Source organism: Microtus oregoni, unplaced genomic scaffold (genome assembly GCF_018167655.1).
Source record: "Microtus oregoni isolate MIOR12 unplaced genomic scaffold, Mior012 000065F_ref0000479, whole genome shotgun sequence".
NCBI lineage: Eukaryota > Metazoa > Chordata > Mammalia > Rodentia > Cricetidae > Microtus > Microtus oregoni.
In genome coordinates, this window is record NW_024543875.1 from 5,738,904 (window position 1) to 5,764,196 (window position 25,293).

The window sequence follows — 25,293 nt, forward strand, 5'->3', positions numbered from 1 at the left end:
AGAACGCATTAGCTTCAGGTTTTGTCGTGTGATGTATCATCTCATAAGTATTCATGCTCTGTGTATATAGTTCTGTGAGGACAGAAGTCTATCCTGCTTTTTAATTTTGTTCTGGGCCATGACTTTCTCAGCCTTAGATGACAGACTAACAAAACTGAAGAAGGCTTTCTGAGGGTTTCTGTCTGTGTTGCATAAAGTCAGGCTCTGCCAGACGTGGTGGATACACCTTTAGACTCAGCACTTGGGAGGCAGAGGCAGGCAGATCTCTGAGTTCAAGGTCAGCCTGGTCTACAGACAAGTTCCAGGACAGTCAGGACCACCAAGTGAAAACTTGTCTCAAAAAAGCCAACAAAGAAATGACTTGGGAGTTCATATGTACCTAGTTTTCTTACCTTAGAGAGATTTCCTTCATTTGTTAGCTTCGTTTTCCACATCTGTATATCAAATGAGGAGAAAGTAGTCTTGGCGTGTTTTTGTATGGAAAGATAGAGTCTTCATTACAATATTCTCCTGCAGAGAAACAAACCTGAGGAGTGTGTCAGGAAGCACTGGCTCCGTGGGTTCACAACCAAAGGCCTAGCTCTGAGAGCAGTGGGGCTTTGTCTTAGACATTTTCAGTCCGCTTTGCCTAAAGTGTAATATGATACTCACTGGGCATTTTATGGCTGTAGGGCTACAAGGGTATATGAGCACAGCAGGGTTACTATGACATTGTTGACACTACAGTAGTGTCATGTAGTTGCCAGGATATTGTAGTGACGTTTCATTTATTTTTAATAAATAAATAAAACTTGTCTAAAGATCAAAGAGTAAAACAGCCCCACTGTTCAGCCTTACAGACCAGTCAGCAGTCACACACCTTTAATCCCAGTAGCCACACTAGTTGCCATAGAAACTGGGCTGTAGTGATGCACGCCTTTAATCCCAGCTCTAGAGAGGAATATAAGATGGGAGGAGACAGCTCACAAACACAGTCTCAGTCTGAGATACCTGGATGCAGCATCGCCATTTCAGACTAATGTCAAGGTAAGAGGCAGTAGCTGGCTGTTTTGAACCCCAGTATCTGTCTCTGGGTTTTTATTAATCATGTTCAGGATACTGAGGACAGGGACGCAGTAGGTTGAGCATATGTGCACTGACTGATTAATTGGCTCCCCACCCCATTGTTTTAAGAGGCCCCTTACTACATCTTCTCTATTCATTCAAAATACGTTATCTGCCAGTTGTTTATTTATCTACTGTGTGGCAAAATTGTACGAAATCTGCGAGTATTTGCCTGAACAGGGTAGTTGTGGCTCACCCACATTCCAGGGGTTGAAGAATTCGTGAGTCTGTTGTGTGCCTGTCATTATAGCGCATGACGGTACTGAGAGCACACCATATTGTAATCGTAATAAAGTAAAATAAGACTTTATTGAGTTGTGCCCTGGAGGAATAGCGGTTTCAGAAAAATAAGTCTAGCCCTTATTTAAGTACTAGACTCACTTGTACCTTCTTGAGGTTAACATGATAATGAAGAACTGTTTGTAACGCACCCCAGCCTTGTGTCTAGGGAAATCTCTGCTTTCCTGCTGTAGCTTTGTATTCTTTTCAGTTCTACTGGGGTAGCTGTTGGCGGTGTCTGTCTCTGTGAAAAGTGACTTGATTGAGAATGCCGTGGAGGATTCTTCGTTTGTGTTGAGTATGAACATTCAGGCATTACCTGAAGCTGTTCCCTGAACAAGTGGACTTTCATTTTTCTCTTTAGATTTCCTGTCCTGTTGGAACTTTCTGATGTGTGGTCTTCACTAGGAAGTGAGGTGCATTTTACGTGTGGGTGGGAGAGGCCTTTGGTTCTGTGACCTCAGCAGGCAGGTGAGGCTGAGTTCTGGGCCATCCAGTAGCAGTGAGTAGTGTCAGCTTCACTTTACATATTTTAAGAATGACTTGAGATGGGACTCTGAGAAACAGGCTTCTGTCCAGTTACCCTGTGACACTGCTCCTTGTAGTGTTAGTGCATGAGCCAGGACTTGTGGAGGTAGCACACGGAGCCCTGCTGGTGGTGGTCTGTAATTTAGCGCTGATGCGTGAGCCGCCTCCATAGAACTGTACTTCTGTCTGGTGCATTAGCAATGTGCACGATGTGAGCAGGGGGGAGGGAGCCCCAGTGGCTGCTTCCGTGCGCACGATCCTAGCCTCCTAATGGTTGTACTGCTTTTGAAGGTTCCAGGTCTGTGCAGCACATTATGGGACTCCACGAGTGTGGATCTATGGAGGCCTTGTATTTGGAGAACTCCACTTACAAGTAAGTAGCCTGGCTTTCCTGTTGGCCCCTGACTCTTAGGCGAGGCTCTTGTTTGTTGTCACACAGGTCACAGAGGTATTGGCAGGAGCCTTTTTTTTTTTTTTAATACCTTACAAGGTCATAGTTTTATGAACTCAGCTTCTTCAGTATTGCTTTAGGTCCTCAGTGCCTGGCACCATCCTGGTCCAGGATAATGAGTGTATGTTTGTAGGTTAAGGGTTCAGGGTTGTGAGAACAAAGCATGTAGACCTGGCTGTGCATGTGTGTTCAATGCTGATGCCCTTGCAGGACATAGATGATCCTGTTCTAGCCTGTCTCAGTTGCCAGGAGGGCATAGGAGTGTGTTTCCAGAAGGAAAGGCTTGTCTGGTTTTGCTTATTCTGCTCTGGCTATCTTCCTTGTCTTAGCATTGGCTTTTCAGTAAAACATTTGAAGGTTTTGTTGCATCAAAAGAAAATGAAGATGTCATGTTGAATATGTTACTACTATAAGAATTGTGTGAGATTTCTTTTGACAGCCTGCATTTCAGAATAAGTAGACCTTTAGGAGGGCATGTGAGGAAATAGCAGAGTCAGGTTTGTCCACTAAACTCAGTATCTAGTTGTCTCACGGGTCCCACCTGGTTCTTTTCGTCAGTGGTCTGTGGTCTTAGAAATCCTTGCTGAGTTTTCTTTCTGTGGTGTTAGCACTGACTAGGGCCAGAGGCCTATCTTCCCTCTTCAGTTTTTTTCTCTATCAGGCATGTCTAACTTGCAAAGGTGGCACTGGAGAACTTTAAATGCAGACCGACACAGAATTGTGAATTGACTTAAAACATGATTTTTACCCCCTTTTTGTAACTTGATTGCATGGTTCTCAAGCATGAACTTCGTAGATGATGCTGCTGTTTCGAAGAGTCAAAAGGTTGGACACACCTGCCAGATTGTGTGGGAGAAGTGGAGTACGTGCTTGTACGTGCTTAGACATGCTTGTACGTGCGTAGATGTGCTTATATGTGCTTAGACACCAAAAAAGCCTCTGTCATCCGAGTGCATCAAAGGCGATCTATGATTTCTTGTTGTGGTACACAGTGGTCGAGCCAAAGGTTTCAGATTAGCTCTTTCAGACTCTCTTCCCAGGCCCTAGGAGAGTGTTTCCTCAACTTTCTACTGATTATTTATTTTACTTCTTTTTTAGAACTTAATCCTACAAGTGGGAGCCTTCCTTCAACAACACCAATGTCACCATCAGCCATTTCAACCCAGAACCTGGTTATGTCTTCATCAGGTGTGGGTGGTGATGCCAGTGTCACGCTGACCCTGGCTGATACTCAGGGCATGTTGTCTGGAGGTCTGGACACAGTTACACTAAATATCACCTCTCAGGTGAGTGTTCTACAGAGAGAACTTCTAGGACCCTTTGAGAAGGCTTCATGAATTTGTTCTTAATACATAGCTTTCTCTCTGAGTAGTATACTAATTGTTAAGAGGTGAAATTATTCTTATAACATTCTTTCTTATACCATTGAGTAGAACTTAGATTGATTTGTATATACCTAATGATAATCAGTTGCTATCTTAACTTTTCTATTGCCATAACCAAGGCAGCTCATAAAGCACTTGAGGGCTTGCTTACAGTTTCAGAGGGTTAGTCTGTCATGTCGGGAATTGTCAGCAGGCAGGCAGGCAGGCATGGCGCTAGAGCAGTAACTAAGAGCTTCCACCTTGATCCATATACAGCAGACAGAGAGAGAGCATGGGACTGGCCTACACTTTTGAAACCTCAAATCACACCCCCAGTGATATACTTTTTCCAGCAAGTTCACACCTCCTAATCCCTTCCTAAACAGTTCACCAACTGGGAAGCAAACCTTTAAATATATGAACTTGGCTATGGGGGCCTTTCTTATTCAAGAAAGTGGCCACCCATTGGTGTCCAGCCCTACTTAGCCCCTGTGCTAGTACCCTAGCTTTGTCACATGGCATCCCCGGTCAGGAAGAGAGAGATGAAAGCTGGCTTATCTTGCTGTCTTGTTTTTATTCAGTCCAGTGGGATGTATTGCCCACATTCAGGGTGGATCTTCCCTCTTAAGTACCTCAGGCTAGACATTTCCTCATAAACATGTTCAGAGGTTTGCTAGGTGACTCTAGATGTGGCTGACAATTAGCACTTCCCTGATCTCATCCACAGTCTCTGTAGCCATTGCTGTCTCTGCAGGTGTGTCTGTTCTGTGTATTCCATGTCTTCATACATCATGTGGAGCTTTGTGAATGGGTTTCCAGGGCTCACCCATGTCATACAGCATATAGTATCTACTTCATCCTTTTCATTGCCGAATATATTCCTTTGTGTGTGGGGGTCACAGTAGTACTTCCTTGCATGAGTACCCCTAGTCCGTCTACATATCCAGCAGTTGGTAAGAGTGGAGCAGCTCCATATTCAGGCTGTGTGAACGAGCCCCTCTGCTGAGACATCCTGCTAGCTGTAGGATAAACCTTAGTGTCATCTCCTTTACTGTTTGCTTTCCAAAGTGATTGTGCCATAAAAGGTCTTTATTTTAATTACATTTTATTGATTTATAGTGTGGGGGGGCATGTGTGTACCCTGGCATTCATCTGGAGGTCAGAAAACTTGTTATCTCCTTCCGCCATGTAGGTCTTGAGGATAAAACTTAGGCCGTTAGACTTGGCAGCTGATACTATTACCCACTGAGCCATATTGCGAACCTCTAATGATCTTTTTAAAAGTCTGTGTGGTTTGATAATGTGACAACTTCTAAAATGATAATAATCTTTTACCAGGGCCAGCAATTCCCAGCATTGCTCACAGATCCCTCTCTCTCAGGCCAGAGTGGAGCAGGCTCACCACAAGTCATATTAGTGAGCCACACTCCACAGTCCTCCTCGGCTGCTGGTGAAGAAATAGCTTACCAGGTATGGCGCCTGCGTTACTCACTCAGTATCAGAAGGAACAGTGAGAGGCTCATGTGGGATGCCCTTTGTCAATGAAGAGTACCCTGTCAGACCCAGAGCAGAGGTGATGAGCACTGTGGGTCTCATGGCCGGGGCAGGTGACAACTCCCAGACCTGGGTCAGTGATAGGTGTGGCTTAACAGCAATGTCATATACTTGCAAATCAGTGTTTGCTGCCTGTTTCCTGCTCAATCTTCTTGTGGCTTTTTACTTGTATTTATTAGTTCATTTTGTATATTTTCTTGAAGCACTTATTGGTCCTTTTATTTCTTCGTTTACATTTGATATGCATTTTACCTGCATATGTCTAGGTAAGACATTTTTCTTGTTTATTTGGTCTTTTTCTTAAAGTGTATGTTTTAGGACCTATACTTGTAGTAATGATATTCTGAACATAGGAAAGTCTACAAACATTTTCTAATTCTTGGCTGAGCCTGAACCAGAATAAGTGATTGGTAATCTCTGGATTTGGGGGAGCTTTAACCTTTATATTCTTCAGAAATGAGGCATAACTAGTTTACCAGTTTTTTAGCAGCACAAGGATTTTTTTCAAGCAACACCAAGAAGTTTCCCAGTCTTGTCTTCAGAGACCAGAGCTTGTAGCTGTATCTCAGGGTGTATAACTAATTTATTGTGTAGAAGGGTACAGAGTAGAGGCAGCAGAGAGGGGTGTTGGGGGAGCTCGCATCCAGCACTCAGGCCTAGCTGTGCACCACAGTGGAGTGTCCCAGGAAGTCCGATAGTCCCTGCAGTGGTGCCAGGACAATACTGTCTAAGTCGTGGGTTGGGTAGTAGATATGGAGTATCCCTGTTGCTAACTTAGCTACCAGTTGCATCCACCCCAGGTTAACAAGATGGAGGGAAGTCCAGGTCCCCAGGCTAACAGAACAAGGTTATCCACCGTCAATTTCAAGTTAGCGAACTGCCTGGCATGGTCCAGGATGTTGTTAGCAGAGTGCACTTACCTGGAAGGATGCCCCCAGGGCTTAGAAGTTCTGTCCCAGCAGCCCTTTAAGGGCTGTGGTGGGGTTTTAGCACCCGGTCCTTGACTGTCCACCATGAACTTGATATTAGGGAAAGCAGTGACTCCTTGATCATGAGTTCAGTCTGTTTGTCTGGTCCCTTGAGTTTCTAAGCTCCTTATTCGGGGCCAGTCCCACTACCCACTTCTTGTTTTATATGACTAGTAATCTGCCGTCCTGTAATTTGTGCCAGTTTTGTTTTTTTTTTTTTTTTTAGATTTATTTATTCACTATGTATACAGTGATTCTGTCTGCATGTATGCCTGCAGGCCAGAAGAGGGCACCAGATCTTGTTACAGATGGTTGTGAGCCACCATGTGGTTGCTGGGAATTGAACTCAGGACCTCTGGAACAGCAGGCAGTGCTCTTAACCTCTGAGCCATCTCTCCAGCTCCTAGCATCCAGTTTTATAGACCTCCAAAGCCACAGCGCATTCCTATATTAAAAATTAGCTTGAGGTTTTTCTACTCCATTTGAGTAGTAGGTAGTAATGAAGTGGACTAAATAACAAAAACTTGATCTAGCTTGTGATTATGTTTTTCAGATTTCAAAATGTTAAATACAAAAGTGGGGAGGGGACGTTGATTCGCATAAGTGAGCAGTTAGTATGGGATGGTCTCATAGGCGTTTGCCACCATCAGTGTTTGAGCCTTAGCCTTATCCATGCTTTCAGGCCGCTAGGCCCTGAGTTCAGTCTGCCTGGCTCTGCTTCCCACCAAGCCTTTGGCAGGAGACTGAAAGTGATGAGGAACTTGGGTTTTTTCCTTGACCAATGTGTACCTACTGTGCCACCATATTCTAGCTGGAGAGCTCTGAGAAGCCCCACGCTGGCATGAACTCCACTTTTCTCACCGTCGATGGTAGTGGCAGTGTGAGGAGGTCCAGGTCCTAGCAGAGCACATGCTGAGCTGGTAAAAGGGCTAACAGTGGGGTCTGGCTCTTCCCTGGCCAAGTCCAAACTGGAATGACATGACGAATGCTCTCCGCGTCTGTGTGTCTCCAGCACATACTGCCTCCTTATAGGCTGCCTTTCCAGGATCACGGTGCTGGCTTAAGACTGGGCAGTTGAGGGTTGTCTGGTGGGATCCTACACTGCTGCCAGTGGCATTTTTCCTTTCACTCATGTCACTTCCTGTGGAGGTAAAGCTTACTGCTGTGTCTGAGGCTGACTTTGCTCCAGGACACTTCTGTGTAATTCAGTGTAACTCCACTGTATCCAACTGTCACCATAGTAGATGGGGAACTGAGATGTGGGGTAGCCTTGAATGATGAAAATATACTGATGAGAGCCAGAGCTGCCTAGGAACCCAGGTTTTCCCAATAACAAGACACTACACTGTTTGAGTAGAACAGATTTAGACATTTATGTTGTTGGTTTTCCTGTTCATCGAGTCCACTGGCTCCAATGGAAACTTTAGAGAGAGGTTTAGCTATTGAAAGGAATAAATGAGGTAGGGCAGATATCAGCATCTCGTGAGTAAAATGTTTGTTCAGAGCAACATCTGCATTTCCAATGCTGAGGGAGCAGGTGTCTGTTCTAGTCACAGGCTTTGTTGATTGCCATTTCTTTTCTTCCCTCCCTCCCTCCCTCCTTTCCTTCTTCCTTCCCTCCCTCTTTCCCTTCCTCCCTCCTTCCCTCCCTCCCTTTTTTCTTAAGACTCATTTTGTTTGTGAGAGTATTTTGCCTCCATCCGTGTATCATGTGCTGGCGGTGTCTGCAAAGGCAAGAAAAGGGCATCAGACATTAGACCCTGGAGCTGTAATTGCAGGCCATCGTTAGCTACCATGTGGAGCTGGGGCTCAGCCTGGGTCCTTTAGCAAGAATATCATATGCTCTTAATTGCCAAGCAATTTCCTGTTCTTTTTTTACCCCCATAGTCTTTTATCTGCTATTACAGAACAACATTGGTAATCATTTATTCCAGGGCTTTACAAACCTTTTTTATTCACATGTTCTGTGACTGCCTTAACATGTATTTGTGTATTTTTTCACTGACACACACTTATACATATATACACACGCTCACTTTCTCTTTGATTTGAGTATTTTAAAATGAGATCTTTGTAGTATCTTCTGCTTTTTTCTGTTTTGTTCTTTTTAATTTTTTGTATCCACTCTTGAATATTCCAGTATTTTGAAAAATATATTCAGCAAACCAGGTAAAAATATTGACAATCACATAATTTTTTTATGATTGCTTCATTAGATTATTACTTATTTCTAAAGTTGAGGTCGCCTGTTTCCGAGGGACACACAGTTAGCCTTCTGCTTTATTTGCTGTTCTTGGAAGTTCTGGTGGCATCCCATGAAATTGACTTGAAAACCAGCTCATTAGTTGCAATCCACAGTTTAGGTAAAATAACTTAGCTCAAACAACGCTAATGAAACACCATTGATTTAGTTTTAGTGCAGTATGTGGGGCTCCAAACCACAGCAGTTTTATACATTTGTATTTTACATGTGTGTGTCTTGTGTGTGCATGTGTGTGTGTAGACATGGGGTGGAAAACAGAGACAATTTGGAGAAATTGGATTTCTCTTTCCAGCATGTGGGTGCAAGGTCATCAGACTTGGAGATAGGCATCTTTATCAGCTGAACCATCTAGCTGCTCCAGACTGGGGCATTTTAAAGCAATGTCTGAACCTTTCATATATGCCTTATCTGGTCTTTACCAGCCCCAGTGGTGGCTCTGTGGTCCCTCATTCTTGTTCCACTGTGGTTAAGCCTATAGCTTATGTGGCCAGGAGAGGAGTTTGGTAGCTGGTCTAATCTGGTGGGTATATCCCTATGCTCCCTCATTGGCCAGGAATTTAAGTATCCTAGTGATCCCAAGGCAACTGTATTTTCAGGCCTTATAGAATTTCTAAGTTTTTCCTGGAATAAGCTGGCCAGCTGTGTTCATATTAGGTAAGACAGCAATTTTCTTTCCTGCTTGGCAGTTGCAGACCACACTTTTCTAGTAACCTAGAACTCCTAACTCTCTCCAGGTGACTGATGTCTCTGCCCAGCTTACCCCTACCAGCCAGCCTGAAAAGGAGGGCCCTTTTCACCAGTGCCTGGACTGTGAGCGTGCCTTCTCATCAGCCGCGGTGCTCATGCACCACAGCAAGGAGGTGCACGGGAAGGAGCGCATCCATGGCTGCCGGGTCTGCAGGAAGGCCTTCAAGCGTGCCACACACCTAAAGGTACACCCTGGGGAGAGCGGGCAGCCCACATTTATGGGGATCTACAATATTTCTCACGAAAGTAAATGCTGAGCGACACATCTCTCTTACTATTCTAGAAACGGTGATGTGAATGTGTGTACCAGGTTGTAGGCAGGATAGGCCTTTGTTGAGTGCCTGTGAGTAGATTACACATTCGTGTACAATTCAGCATCAATTCTAATGTAAATTAAAGTCACACCATCCTCTCATGTCTCACTCATCAGACTGACAGAAGTGTGAAAGCTGCTGGCATGTTTGAGGCCATGGGAAAACTGACTTACAGTTGTTGGCTCTGCAGTGTGTCACAGCGTACCTTGAGGAACACAGGGTGACTAACAGAACTCTATGTTTACCTGCAGCCTTGCAGGGACCCTGTTGGCTACACAGGATGACACATAGGGTTCCTCACCTTGTAGGCCACTGTAGCAAGGTGGTAGATAAAGGATGGGCATCCCCAGGGAGGGCCTTACATATATGTAGGAAGGATGCAGAACTCTGGGAGGTAATTTCAGGGTAGGGTCCCATCCTGTCCACTTAGTGAGGAGACAAAGTCTCATTTATATAGCCTTGGCTAACCTGGAACTCTCTATGTAGACCAGGCTGACTTCAAACTCTTGGAGATCTTGGAGATCCACCTGTGTCTGCCTCTCTCAAGTGCTGGAATTAAAGGTGTGTGCCATCATACCCAACCTTCCCTTTTTCCTTTAAAGGGAACCCTGTGGAGCAGGGTAGGGGGAAGGAGAGCGGCAGACACTAGCAAATCTACAGTGGAGAACCTGACAGGTGCTGCCTGAGAAGGTGGCCACAGTTGGCACCACCTCACAAAGCTAGTGTGTGACGGAAACAAGGCTGTGACCTAACTGTGAAAAACTGTTCAATCTATCCCAGTGGGGATGGCCTTCAGAAAACCGAGAATCCTTGAAACTGTCAAGGCTCTCTGAGCCAGGAGAGGCTGAGAACCGGTTGTAGCCAAGAGAGTATATGAAAACACGGCAGCTTAGCATGTATCTTGGGCCTGGTCAGCTCTCCTGTCAGGGAAGAACTAGGTGTCCATTCAAGCTGATAATAGTGTGTCAATATTCTGAACCACAACAATGTCCCATGCCAGGATAAAAGGTAGGGATGGGGATCCGTGGCTTTGAGGTGTGGTGTGGATAGGTAGTTACATGGTGCCTCCCTGTACTTTCCCCTACTTTACAGTAATTACATCTAGCCCTGTTCTAAAAGCAGTCAAGCAGTGTCAGCCACATATGTAAGGAGGCCTACTGTGACCCTGGGCTATGCGTTCCTGGAGAGGCTCCAGCAGCACCAGGTCTGCAGATGGCCTGAAACTGCTTCCCTTTCTATGCATGCCTGAGCTCAAGCTCATTTTCCTCTGCTGCTCTCTTCTCACCCGCCTTACCATGGGGAGCTGGCTCACTGTAGAAGTGTTCTCTGGCCTTCAGCCTGTAGGCCTGGGGTATGCTTCCTTCCTTTTATCTAAGTCAAAGCTGCACTAACCCAGTGTTTACAATCCTCTCCCATGACTACAAACCAAGTAGGATGCCTTGATATGAGGAGAGGAGAGGAACCAGATTAGAGAGGATAGATACACACTTAAAAGCTCTAATCTGCTTTTTTGAGGGTCACTGGCAGGGTTTACTCTGAGAGGTCCCTGTGGTGAGATGAAGTCTCCTCTCAGCCCACACTTGGCCAGTCCTTCATGGTCATCTCCAGGAGGGATCTCTTTTCTGTCCATGTTCTTGTGCGTTGAGGCTGAGATATGAGCTGCCCCAAGCCCATTTACCTAACACGAGGGTTCACACACCACTTACATCTGCTTCCCAGACCTCGCCCTCCTGGGGACTGCTCGTCCTCACCCCATTCTCCTCTCCTCCTGCTGATGCCCTCAAACCTCTGTGCTTTACCATGGAAGTTCCAGGAGAGCATGTGGACCATATCTGAGGCTGTAAAAGAAGTTATCAAGAGGCAGCAGCTGCATGTCTTTATTCCCAGCACTCGAGAGGCAGAGGCAGGCGGTTCTCTGTGAGTTCGAGGCCAGCCTGGTCTACAGAGCTAGTGCCAGAACAGGCTTCAAAACTACAGAGAAACCCTGTCTCGAAAAACTACAAAAAAAAAAAAAAAAAAAAAAAAAAAAAAAGAGGAGAGAGAGAGAGACAGCAGCCATCCCCAGACAGGGCACAGGGGGTGCTGGTTAGCCCTCTCTTTGTCCCACTAAACAAGTCATCCTTGGCATAGGGTTGATTTTATTTTCTGATGGCTTGGAAGAATTGATCATTTGACGGTGTAATAGGGAGGGTTAGGAGTGGACAGTGAGAGCACTGCTGTTCTTCCCTGACTCTGCTCCTTATACATACCTCCCAAGGGCCGTCCCCCACCCCGCCTCCAGTCTGTTCTGTCCACCTGTCTATCCGCTACACACTCCAGCACATATGCAGGAGCTCCCAGCAGAAAGCAGGCATGCCAGCTTCTGTGGTAACATCAGCGCCACACTTGACTGGCCATCCTGCAAGTGTAGCAGACTCTCCCTGCTGTAATGAGAGAGCGCGGTTGTCCCTGCACCAGCTTCAAATAGCTGCTCTGTTACTGTGCGCACCACTAAGGCTGTGGCCACTGCCCTCTGGAAATGGGTTATAGAGTTACAACGTGGTCCTTCCCAAATAGTGGATTATCTGCTCTCCTGGATCCCTCTGCCTCCTGAGTATCAAGTGCCTGGGGGTTGTAAAAGAAACAGTTGCAGAAATAGATGACTTCATCCTCTGATGAATGAGGGAATTATCAGCTCCAGGTGTTGAGAGTAGGCACAACACAGTGGCAAAGTTACTGCTGGAGTCTTACGCTCTGCAGCCTGTCCTAAACTCTTCCTGACCTTAGCATCTCATTTTCTGTTTGTCCTGTGACCCACCTCGGGCTGTCTGGGTGGAGTAGTGTTCGTCATGAACCTGTGGTGCAGGTGCAGTGTGGTGTAGTGTTCCTTCTCTCTGAATCCTGCTTTAGGGCACAGGGCACTTTAAAGACACTTCCCTCCCTCTAGCAGGGTAATTGTGCACTTTATAAAACTTTGAAAGTAGCCTCATTGCCAGCCTCGGGCACAGAGCACAGTGGCTGTCTTATTTCTGAGAAAGTCAGATCACACAGATCTAAAGTCACTGCCTGGTGAGTCACACCCATACAAAGTACAGTTATCTGATCCTGTCAGAGATGTGGGATGCACCGCATAGTGTCATTATGTAATTGGTCGGGTACCCAGAGCCACAGGTGTTCTGTGAGAGTTGCTGAGAGACTTTTGGGCTAAACCTCTGTCAGCTGCCTGTGGGCCTTGACTTGCAGGTGAACTTATGGAATGTGGGAACAGAGAGGTTCAGCAGGCTCTTCACTCTGGAGTGCAAGTCTCCCTGAGCTGTCACTGCAACCTGAGGAGGGAGATATTGTCCCCTGTGTGGACGTGGAGCTGCCAAGGCCATGGCTCCTCACCCCCATGCTGCTGCGATAGGCTCCAGGTCCTGAAATCCCAGTCAGAGGTCACCGTGGGGAGGCTATTGGGTTTGCATGAAGATTCCTTTCTGTTGTTTCAGATCTCTCAGGTTCCAGTAGGGCCTAACCTGTGCTGGTTTCTGTGTGTTCTGCCAGGAGCACATGCTGACACACCAGGCTGGTCCTTCGCTCAGCTCTCAGAAGCCCAGGGTATTCAAATGTGACACCTGCGAGAAGGCGTTTGCCAAACCGAGCCAGCTGGAGCGGCACAGCCGCATTCACACAGGTAGAGCCACGGGATGTGCTGTTGTTGGCTGAAGAGTCCTGGGTGAGCAGGAGTGAAGCATAGATACCTGTGGGGTGTAAGACGTTCTTTACAAACAAGGTCCGCGTGTTCTACTTTGCCCTAAGTTTTAATCACCTTAACTTTTTCACTTGAGATTGGCGTTCTCACTGTGACCTTGGGGAGTAGGAGTGATTCTGTGGCACGGCCCCTTCCCTCCCTCCATTGGTTAGGAAGATGGAGGGCTCCTTTCCAGCCCTCTAGGCTGAGTGTTTTGATCTCTCTGCTCCCTGCTGACTCTGCACTCTGCTGTATCTACTGTCTACATCTGCTTGAGCCTCTTCAGAGGAAGACCAGTCCAGAAACAAGCTCTCCTGGCCTGGATGTTTGTAATTTCCTTGCTGAGGAGGCAGACTGGATAACACTGTGGCTCACTGTCCAGCCAACCCAGCCTCTGGCCTAGTTCCAGACTTACTGAGACTTGTTCTCAAAAAGCAACAAAGAAGCTGGACATGGTGGAGCACACCTTTAATCCAGTACTGGTACGCAGAGGCAGGCAGATCTGTCTAAGTTCGAGACCAGCCTGCTCTACATAGTAAGTTCCAAGCCAACAGGATTACTCTGTCCTAAAAAACAATCAGAAAAACAAAATCAACAGCTCTGAGGAATGACCCTGGAGTTGTCCTGACACCCCACCCACCCCAAGCTTGTGTACCCGACCACATACAGATGCACAGATATATACACATAATTGATAAAGTGCTTCCATTTGATCATGGGTTTGGTTGGGTTTTTTTTGTTTTTGTTTGTTTGTTTGTTTGTTTTTTTCTTTTTCAAGACAGGGGTTTTCTGTGTAATAGTCCTAACTGTCCTGGAACTCACTCTGTAGACCAGGCTGGCTTTGAACTCAAAACCCAGAGATCCTCCTCTTTTTGCCTCCTGAGTGCTACGATTAAGGGCAAATACCACCACTGCCCAGTTAAAATTATGTTCTTGTTTCTGAGTTTTTCCACTTTTTTCCTCTGTAGTGAGGCACTGTGCTAGTAGTACTGTATCCTCTATAGCTATGGGTGGTGAATTGAACTTTAAACTACATTTTAAAGATTTTTTTTTTTTTGCCAGGAAAACATTGAACTTGATGGTGGCTGCCTCATGCCCTCTGGCTCTAGTATGCTTTGATGGCATAATTATGTCACATTGTCATTGTGGGTAGACCTACTGGCTTGACTGAGAGGGACTTGAGCCCTTAGCCCACATGTCGTGAGAAGGATGTCATTGTGGAGTAGAGCCAGTGAGATGGCTTTTCAGTTTTGGGGTTCACTTAGAAGACTGAGATAAAACCTCATTTGTTGTGCATGGTCACAAGGGAGAAGAAACAGGACCAGCTCAGAATACAGTCAGGACAGTCATGGATCCCTAGTGTTCAGGGACAGTCTGGGAGGCCTTCTGGGGAAGGGTCCTGATACTGCAGCAAGAGGCTGCTACACAGAGCAGGTGGGAAGAACTTGTAGGCAAAGGGGAGCAGCCACCCCCAGGCCTCCAAAATGGGGGATTGTTCCCAGGAAGCAGGACCACCATGCTTGTGAAGGGAGGCACTGAGGTCTGGTGGGCATTCATCTGCGCAGCTCCCCCAGCTTCTATGTTCACCTGGATGCCACCCAGTAGTAGCATTTTATAGATTATAGAAAAGCATACTTTAAATAGTGTTGATATTCTAATGTTCAGATTTCTTTCTCTTGGATCACAAAATGTATTAGAACATTTTGTTTAATCATGTGTTCTATCTCTGGGTGTTTCTATGATCTGGGTACTCACTGAATAGGTTTCGTTTTGTCTCAACATGGAGTGTCTTTGTCAGCATCCTGCTAATCAGCTCTCTGGTGGTGGTCGCGGGAGGGATGTCACTGAGTCTTTCTCAGCATGAAACAGTCTGGACTGAGGGACAGTGTATGCTACGCTAAAATGCGCAGTCTCGAGAAAGACACTGACTACAGCTCGCATCGCCCTTTGCGCACAGGGGAGCGGCCGTTCCACTGCACTCTCTGTGAGAAGGCCTTCAACCAGAAGAGCGCGCTGCAGGTACACATGAAGAAGCACACTGGCGAGCGGCCCTACCGGTGTGACTACTGTGTCATGGGCTTCACACAGAAGAGCAACATGAAACTGCACATGAAGCGGGCACACAGCTTTGTGGGTAAGAAGGCTAAGTCACTGGGTGTTTCCCGTGTTACTATCACACATTTTACAGTGGCCATGCACCATAGCTACTGCAAGGACTGCAGTTTATAGAAGAGGCCCTGAGCAAGGAGCTGGGAAGAGGCTGAGCAGGGTGGGAAGCCTGTGTTGTGTCTGTTTCCCATCCCCTTGACCTCCCTTCCTCTTTTCCTCTTCTTTGTTATTCCTTCTCTTTCTCCCTGCTTCTCCTCTTTCTCCTGAGCACTAGGATTTCGGTCTCTTACCACCACACCCATCTTTAGACAGTGCCAAGCAGTGTGAGCAGCATGATTGTCTGTTTTTATAGTCTCCCTTTCTGGAATGTGCAGGTCCAGTAATGAGGCTGCTTTAGTGTCAGGAGGCAGCGTCAGCCTGGAGTCTACACAGAAGTGGGTAGGGCCTGCACACTCTGTTTTGAGCACCATTGCCTCCATTCTGTCTCCTTAGTCCAGGCCACACAAGCCATGCCTTCTCTGTGGTTTGCAAGTGTTGATGCCATGGGAACTGGGCTCTAGGGCGAGGACAGCTGCCTGTCCTGCTTGAGGTCCAGACCATAGTAGCATGGCAGGAGCATTTTTATTTAACAGACTAAATCATTAAGGTCCTGGAAAGCAGGAGTATGAAATATTAAAGACTAGGGTGGACAGTGAGTTTTACAACTTGTATTTAAAGTTCATTTAGTTGTAGGATGATAGGTTTTGTTAGTGAACATAGATGACCTTCATGTGGTCACTGGGGTTGTGTAGACACCTCTGGGGCACCCAAGGGGTAGAACTAGATAGTGTGTGGAGGGAAGGTCACTGTTGCCAGCAATTTCTGCATGTTGTTAAAGAAGTTATCTGTGTTGTGAGTGTTATTAGTTGCTTGTCACTGATTCTGTATTAGCATAGCCCCCAGGGTATGAGTGCCCACATCGCAGAAGCTGTAGCTCCCAGAGTGTGAGTGCCCACATCGCAGAGGCTGTAGCTCCCAGGGTGTGAGTGCCCACATCGCAGAGGCTGTAGCTCCCAGAGTATGAGTGCCCACATCACAGAGGCTGTAGCTCCCAGGGTGTGAATGCCCACATCGCAGAAGCTGTAGCTCCCAGAGTGTGAGTGCCCACATCGCAGAGGCTGTAGCTCCCAGGGTGTGAATGCCCACATCGCAGAGGCTGTAGCTCCCAGGGTGTGAATGCCCACATCGCAGAGGCTGTAGCTCCCAGGGTGTGAATGCCCACATCGCAGAGGCTGTAGCCCCCAGGGTGTGAATGCCCACATCGCAGAGGCTGTAGCCCCCAGGGTGTGAGTTCCCACATCTCAGAGGCTGTGACTAACAAATTTCACCTAGAGTTCAGCACTTGCTTATATGCATGAGGCCTAGGGTTCCAACCCCAGAATTACAAGTTGAAAAATGGTTTCCCTGGCCCAGACTTTTTCATTTTACTGAGATGGGAAGCAAAACAAGCTAGAAATTTCCTTCCTCTGGTTCCCATATACTCTTGTCTAACTGTGCATGCTAGCCTGCTTCTGAGATCTGAGGCTAAATTTTTCTTTGTTTCTGTAGGAACCTTGCAGGCAACTGCTGTGGTCCAGGAACAGGACGGGGAAGAGCTAAGGACCCTTCACTTAGAGGAAGTGGTGCAGGAGGCAGCGGGCGAGTGGCAGACCCTAACCAATGTGTTCTGATGCTATGGAAGAAGGCTAAGCGCATCCATGAAGTTACATTTGTGAAGATTAGATCACTCAAGAGTTTCTGTTTTAAAACTTCAAGTGTTAAAAATCTACAATAGTTTTTTTTTTTAAGCTAAATTATTTGAAGAATCATTGCCATTCAAAGACTGACAGGAAAAACCTGGGAAAAATGGAACTGCACTGTTTTCATTTGTCTACAAATCACAGAACCTGGGCACTGCCATGGTCACTTTCACCTTCTCATGGCTGTGTATGTCCTTAGCAAGTGACCTGGATCTCTGAATATCCTTGCAGTGAGATTTGTGTTAGCAAAAGACAGTATGGAAAATCACACTTATGATATTGCATGAAATTCAGAAGCGGTGCCATTACACACGGATGTTTTTCCACTTTTTACTCTGTGTTTTGCTAATTAGTAACCGTCAGTTCTTTTAAGCCCACTCTTACGTTAATGTAACTGATGCCTTGAGAGATGGCTGGACCCGTTCTCTCTCCATCACAGATACCTAATCCCTAGTTAGAAGAACACAAGATCTGGCAATAGCAGGGCCACGGAGAAAATCTGACCCGCAGGCGAGGACCAGCTGTTCACATGGATGTCCACACGCTTGCTGCATGAGTCTGTCCAGTCACATATATTTGATCACTGCAGAAGCACAAGCCATACCCTGTGAGCAGGAAATGACAGAGTTCTCTCTTAGGAGACAGGAAGCTGTTCCTCTCCACCTCAGTATATTTATCTGTATTTTAAGGCTAAGGACTTATAAAAATCCTGCGACTTTCCTCCTCATGCATACCGGAGGTGTGTTTTCATTTCAGGGAATCCTCCAGTGTCATCAGCAGTGAGACACATCCCAAACCAAACCCTCCTGCGCTGGCTGAGCAGTGCGCCTCAGCATTCCAAAGACAGTAGGTCCCTCACCTCATATCAACTCCCTGGAAACTATTTATATGTTCTATATGTGAATACCTGTGTACATAGACAGATATATGGGCCTCCATGTGGCTGAGAAGTCTATTTTGTAAATAGAAGCACTAGTCCACGTCGCAGAGCGCATCAGAGACCACTCCTGGTGCACTTCAGACCAGTGTCGTGTTTATTCTGTTAATAAATGGATATCTTCTTCATTGTAACATAAAACTGGGCTCTATTTTTTTTTCTGAAAACAAAAAGTTGCCTTTATTTTCTCTCATTGCCTCATTGGTTTCCGAAGAGAGCAGTTTTATTATAAATATTACGTGGACTTGTTCACTAAGAGTCCTGGAGAGAGACACTTCACTGTTATTTTAAAAGGGCAGCTTTTGATTTTGTTCATTTTGTCATCTGTATATAAGTAGTATTGACAGTGACATAAAAACTTTTGTTATGTGAAAATATTTAAGTCAGAGAACTGTTAAATATTATTACTTTTTTTCCAAACTGATTTGTGTATTGTATATTTTTTTAAGAAGAAAAAAGCCTTACTTGACTTCTTGTGATACTGGACTTAAAGCCCCAAGGCTCCCTGAATGTCAGTGTGTACACCGGCTGAGGTCGTGTTTCCAGAGTAATTGTAATCGCGAGAGTTCTAAAGTCTCTGCTACTAATGCACTTTTTCTTTCCTTTTTTATTAAAGTATTTTAGAAATATTAATTTTAGTGAACAGATATCCCCCAAATTGAAATTATTGGATTTAAAATGTTTTGTTCTTGCTGGGTTATTTATTTTCCTTTCAGCATTAAATGTCATCTCAGGACATCTGTACAGAGGTCGGCTACTTCCTGGTTGTGTGGTGAATGCAGGCGCTGACTGTGGCCGTCAATTGTTGTATAAGTGAGACTTCACTGGGTGAATCTGCAGCCTGCTTTTGTTTTGGTTAAAGAAAAGAAAATCTACCAGGAATCAATTATTTTTTGTATTTTCTCAGTTTACCAGCAAACAAACATGGCATGTATGTGTTTTGATTTACTTCCTTACCGTCAACGCTGCTTCTTTGCCAACATTCCTTGAAAATACAAGGTTTTGAGAAGATAACTCACTTGAATATTTTGGTTTACAGGTTGATCTCTGTATTTTAATGTTTGGAATATTGTTATAGGAAAGTGATTCCTCATGTATAACCAGGGTTTGGAGGATAGAGAACTGTATTTTTAGAACTCTCTCTATATAACATATCTGTTTTGAGATAACTAAATGCAAAATGACATTAGGAAATGTGATGTATGTGTTTTGTTTTTAAATCATGTTTCAGAATCACTAGGTGGGTGGGGAATAAATTTCAGGTAATTTTTAGCAGAAAAGAAAACTGTAATGAGTTTTCTTTCACCTGTGTGAAGTCCAGAGAAGGCATTTCATTTCCTCTTGGTGTCTCCCTGAAGCACGTTGAGCTGACAGTCGGATATGGCCCTTAACAGAAGGTCCTGTGCCTGGAGCAGTCCTGCGAGTGCTGCTTGCTCCTTCCGTACGGGAGCCCATTGGTCCCTGGAGGAGGCTCCAGGTTGGCAGAACAGCAAAGCCTATCTCTGAAGGCATGATGCTGCTAATCACGAGTACAGCTGAGGAGGTCAAGGGACCAGGAGAACCCGGCATGGACAGATCCTTCAGAAGGTCATAGGTCAAAGTGGACACACGATGTGAGCAGAAATGCTTCTCACCCCCAGAAAGCCCTTCTGGGTTCCTTGTCAGTGCTCTGGGGCAGCAGGGAGGTGAGCAGCGTGCACCAGAAAACGTGTGTTTCTTTGTATGCTGTCCACACCGTTTTTAAAGTTCCTCTGGATTCTTATGAGCACATCAGTGTCGGCCAGATTTTCGAGGGTAGATTTGGTTCTTCCTGTGCGCCCTGTCTTTGGAGAGACACTAAGCCTCACGTTCCAACCTAAATGGCACCACACAGGTGTAAATAAGGAGCGTTGGATAAGGAAGTGCGTATCTGTAGGCCTATTCCCTACAGAATATCTCATGTGTTGGGATATCTCATGACTCCTTGCATAAGGGCTTCCTCCACAGCCTATTTCAAAAATCCATACTTTGCTCTTCCACCAGCCCCACACTTTGAGTGACCCCAGGGCCTGGTGCTGCTGTCTCATGAACCTTATCCACCGGTGACATTGGTCCACAGTCTATTTCTTTTCTGCCCGTGATTTATATTCATGTGATGTGGACAACGTGGATGTAAATTAGAGGAAAATCTCAAGTGAGCTATGGTTGCAAACACTTGTCATCTCTACACCTGCGAAATGGAGACAAGAAGATCAAAGTCAGTCTCTGTTACATAGCAAGTTGTAGGTCAGCCTGGGCTGCTTGAGACCCTGTCTCACAAAACAAAACCAGAAGCCAAGAGAAGTAAAATTTCAAAATAGCTACCCACAATCGCCCAGTTTAGTGTCGCTTATTCTGTTTGTTTTGTGTTTTACTTTATCCCAGTGAAACAACTTGAAATCTGGTTGCTTGCTGTCTAAACACGGACTGTTTGCCCTCTTTGCTATCTAAAAATTAGAGCTATGAAATCCACGGGAGCTGGATGCCTGCACCACACACCCTGGCAGTGTGATGGCTGCCCACGTCCCAGCCCCCCCCCCCCCCCCATGGTCAGCGAACATGTGTTCCATTTCACACCCTACTGCCCAGGCGCTGTGCTCATAGTTTGTATGGACTACATGGTATAGATTTGTTAGTGTGTCAGGGGCTACAGACAGTAATCAAAAAAATCGTGCTATTTAATCTTTTCTATGTGTGATGCTTACGGCATGAAGACTTTTGTACTGAGAATCAAGATCTGTATATTTGACAAGCTCTAAAATGCCATAGTGATTGTTCTTCAGCACCACTAAGAAAATTGAAAGTTAATTTTTTAATTTACAGAAAAGTTCTCTTTTTATCTTCAGATTTGTCTCATGGTCTATTTATACATTGGATGATATTTATTTAATCCAGTTTTGTATTAGAAATGGATAGCTATACCAAAAGCCACTGTGCTGGCTTTTAAAAACAATAAAACAATAGTTTTTGTATTATTTTAAAACTCCTGTGTATTTTACTTCTTGTGGCCCGGGGTGAGTGGTAACCACATGCCGAGCGTGTTCTAGGGGCACGAAGCTGACCAGACTTCCTTCTGGGGCACACTCTGTTCCCCTGTCATGTAAAGACGCGTTGAAACATGCCGTAGGCAGAATGGCAGCTATTGAGAGCTGCGGTGTGAGGGACTGGCCCAGAGTGCTGGCTACTAGCCCTTTAGTGCACGTGGTGGCGTGTTCCCTCACTTTTCCAGGCTGCGTAGAGCCTAGATAGTTCTTACTCCTGCTTACGTAACAAGTTAAGAATGCCTGTTTGGGGCCCAGCAAACATGGTTTGGGTCAGCCGAAGGGACAGATGCAGGATGGGGAGGAGAGGTTCTGAGCAGCATCATGCTATTTCTCGGTGGAAGGTTTAGCCCCGCACCTGCTGTAGGCTTGTGACAGAGCTCCTACCACCACTACGGAGCGCAGCTGCTTGAAGTGCCTTTCCACGTGTAAGGTGACCTCAGGGCTGCTTGTCTTAAGGCCTCCTGTGGAGTGGTACAAAAGCTTTAAGGGCTTAGAGGCACGAGCGTGTCCTGTCCAGCCCTGGCTGTGTTTCTGCCCTTGGATAAAAAGGCCTGGAAGGCCTCCACCGCTGTCCCGTGGCTACCAGTCCAGGGAGGAAAAGCGTTGCTTGCCCTGGCTCTGAGCCACCTTCTCCATGGTGGGTGGGTTGGGCCTCGGAAGGTAGAGACAGTGAAAGGCTGGTTTCCTAGCCGTGAGAACAAAACCAGGGAACAAGTTGGGCTCCATGGCCAGGTTTCTCTGTGGGCAGCTTCCCTGGCTCACTCTTGCCCTCTGGGAATTGTGGTTGATGCTCTGACTGTCCCCTATCTCAGTCCTAGGACGTCTCTTGGCTTTATTGAGCTGGGAAGTAGCTGTAGCTGCTGTGAGGATATTGTCTGAATGTAGGCAGACAGAACTGGCTCAGCCTACAATGAAGCTTTCCACAAATGTACCAAGTATCAAATGTCTGCTAGGAAAGGCTCCAGCATGCAGTGCGTGGCAAGGTCCTTCTGCTGTCAGACACACTGCCATTCTGGACTGATCAAGAGAGAGCTTCTTGCTAATTCATGCAGTCTTCCGACCCTAGGCCACAAAGCTCTATAGAGGGGTGTGAGAGATTTTACACTCAACTCTAGTCCCAAGGGTGCAGTGGCCAGCCGTTTCTATACAGTCTTTGTTTTTGAAACTGCTTCAGAAACAGCAGGTCAAAGACTCTCCACACAGAGATCTTGTCCGTGAGTGGCTTCCCATCCTTGGATTTCATCAACCACAGAAGAAAATGGATTTAAGCGTGGCACCTGGACTGAAGCTGTAGGCTGTTCTCACCTGTTCCCTGAATGCTGCTGCACTGTGGCAACCATGCAAGCAGCACTCCCGTGTGTGGTGTAGCATGTAACCCGGAGATGAGTGTGGGCGCAGCAGAGGGCGTGTGATTGTTATATGCAAAGTTACTGTTCTCCATAACTGAAGTGTTCTCAGATCTGGCTACATACAGGTGGTGTCTAGGGCTACAGACAGCAGTTCCCTGACAGGTAGGTCTGCCTGAGGACAGTGTCCTTTCCCACACCTGCTTGTCCCCTGTTGGTGTGGCTTGAGCTCCTCCCTGCTGTGTTTCATTTAGGCAACCGTAGCTGGCTGCCTTTAGTGAGATGTTGCCACTAGAAGCTCTGCTCTCTCTAGTGGTTTTTCATTCCTTGACCACTTTTCTCTGGCACAATCAGTTGTTCCTCCCCAGCCCTGGGCTCAGCCACTGCTCCTAGAAGACAGGCGTTTAGGAACAAGGACTGACTGGTGTAGTAAGAGCTGCGGGCCTCTTCCCACAGCCCGGCTCCTGATCGCCTGGATAGCTTATATCCCAAAATAACAACACACAAACTTTATTCATTTAAATACTGCCTGGCCCATTTCTATTAATGTGTGTAGCACGCCAAGGTGTGCTTACCGGGAAGATTCTAGCCTACGTCCATCCTGGGTCAGAGCTTCATTGTGTCTGCCCCAGAGAGGAGAGCTATCGAGTCTGAGCTCACTTCCTCTTCCTCCCAGCATTCTGTTCTGTTTACTCCACCCACCTATGTTCTAACCTATCAGGGCCAAGCAGTTTATTAGCCAATGACCTTCCTCCATCAGACTGGTTTGCTCATTAATGTCCATAAGGCCTGCAGAGATGGGAGAGATTGGTGTGTTTGTGTGTGTGTGTGCATGCACTTATGCATCCACCTTTCTCTTGTCTACACCTCCCCATTTACCATTTCAATGTAACTATGCACAGGACCCCAATTCTAGCTAGCACCCCACAGCTCCCTTAACCCCTGCGCTTTCCATATCTGTTTCCTCTCTGTCAAAGCATCTGGCCAACCTTCCATCTGCAGTCCCTCTAGCTGTCCCCAAACACCAGCCTGAGTCACCACCCTGGTCCAAGCCCTCCTCCTACAGCCATATCTGGAAAAGGTAGGAAAGGGTCACCTTTTTAATAACCATACTCGCCAATGAATCTTCAGGATCCCACTGCTTTGTACGTGGCCTTTGTTACTTGTCACACCTTTGGTGAGTTACAGTTGAAAGTGTCTCCAAGAAGACAGGAAGGGCTCATGCCCAATGCTGGTGGCAGGAGCATTGGCCAAAAGGACAACAAACTTGTGCCAGGAAAGAGCTTGTGAGAAAACAAGTGATAATAGTGTCAGCCTGCCCCCATTGGCATTTGACATCAGAAAGTAAAAGGAAGGACCCAGCGCTGAACAGCTCTGATGGGAGCTGTGAAAGTTCTGCAGATACTTTAGGTCCTGAACCGAGTTCCAGAGGTTTGTACGATAGATAGCTCATTGTAGGCAAAGCTATCAGTCTCAGTGTGGTTATTTGGGAGCAGCTGCCGGGACACAGAGAAACTCAATCTGCAGTTGGCAATGGTGGAGAGTCCAGTGGAGAAGGGCTAGGAGAGAAGCAGACCTCCCTGCCTCACGGGGACCTAACAGCACACAAAGCCTTCTGAGCTCTCTTCTTCTTGTATAAGCTGCCCCGTGCTTGCCCTGGAGGAAACTCTACAGCTGAGAAGCCATGTACCCTTGGCTGCACATACTGTTGGGGCCATCCTACCTTACTGTCACTTCATTTAGCATCCCGGTGTCCATTCAGTGTCTACAATAGAGAAAGTCCTGACAGCAAGATGAGGCCTTGATACTACAGGATCTTGGAGTTTAATGAATGTATCTGGCCATGTGTGGGGTTGAGGAGAATAAGAAATACTTGTGTAAAAAAAACAAAACAAACAAAAAACAGAAATCCTCATCCATTCCTTAAAGCATTGACTCTCACTGTTGCTGTATTCATGAGACAGGGAAGAGGGAGCCTGGATTGGGCAGGTGTTAACCATTCAAATAATTATTAGTATCAGTGATGAGTTCTTAAATTTGTAAACCAAGACTGCTTGTTGGTTTCCAGCTGCCCAGACCTGAATAATCATGCAGAAACTATATTAATCACAACACTGGCTGATGGCTCAGGCATATTTCTGCTAGCTCTTACATCCTAAATTAACCCATTTCTATTATTTTATATTTTACCACGAGGCTGGTGGTTTACCAGTAAGATTCTAGCATCCTCCTCCTTTGGCAGCTACATGGCATCTGTCTGATTCTGTCTGCTCTTTATATATCTCTGTTCGTATTTCCCACCTTGTTGGAAGCTGCAGACCCTCAGACCTGAACTCTCTATGACCTCTTGCCTCCTGGAGTAAACAACTTGTTTTTCTATGCTTACAGTGCTCTGAGCACGGAACCCTCATGAGTTCCTGATAACAAGGAAGTGGTTTCTGGTGGGCTTGCAGTGGAAAATCCCCAGAACTAGAGCTTGGCCATTAGTCAAGGAGAGCACTATATAAGCTGTCTGGGAACACAATAAAATTGGCATTCTTGTTTCAAGAGTGACCCACAATCTCTGTGTGTTCTTTAATCCTCAGACGCTTGCCCAACCATAGTTCCAGGTGGTGCAGGCACCACAGGTGGAGGCCCTGTTGGGATGGGGAACTAGAGACACTTCTGAGGGACACCCTCCTGAAGACTGGCCAGCAGGTAAGTAACAAAGAGAAGGTGAGAGGGTGAATTGTAAGGGTGGGTGCCGGTACTACTGAAAAAGCAGGATACCGGGTTTAGAA

At 46.2% G+C, this 25,293-nt stretch overlaps 1 protein-coding gene across 6 annotated transcripts in view; it reads left to right on the forward strand.

The window, feature by feature from the left end:
* Znf236 (zinc finger protein 236) overlaps positions 1-21,095 on the forward strand; it is an 89,951-nt gene extending 68,856 nt beyond the window's left edge. For 4 of the 6 annotated variants that reach the window (XM_041640813.1, XM_041640814.1, XM_041640815.1 and 1 more), the window contains exons 26-31: positions 3,461-3,648; positions 5,065-5,196; positions 9,246-9,443; positions 13,095-13,224; positions 15,239-15,415; positions 16,978-21,095. In XM_041640813.1, coding sequence (XP_041496747.1) covers positions 3,461-3,648; positions 5,065-5,196; positions 9,246-9,443; positions 13,095-13,224; positions 15,239-15,415; positions 16,978-17,099 — 947 coding nt within the window. In that variant the 3' untranslated portion in view covers positions 17,100-21,095. Of the gene's footprint in view, positions 1-2,202; positions 2,285-3,460; positions 3,649-5,064; positions 5,197-9,245; positions 9,444-13,094; positions 13,225-15,238; positions 15,416-16,977 lie in introns of those variants that run through there. The other 2 variants (XM_041640817.1, XM_041640818.1) reach the window with 1 other exon arrangement.
* Positions 21,096-25,293: the final 4,198 nt, after the last annotated feature.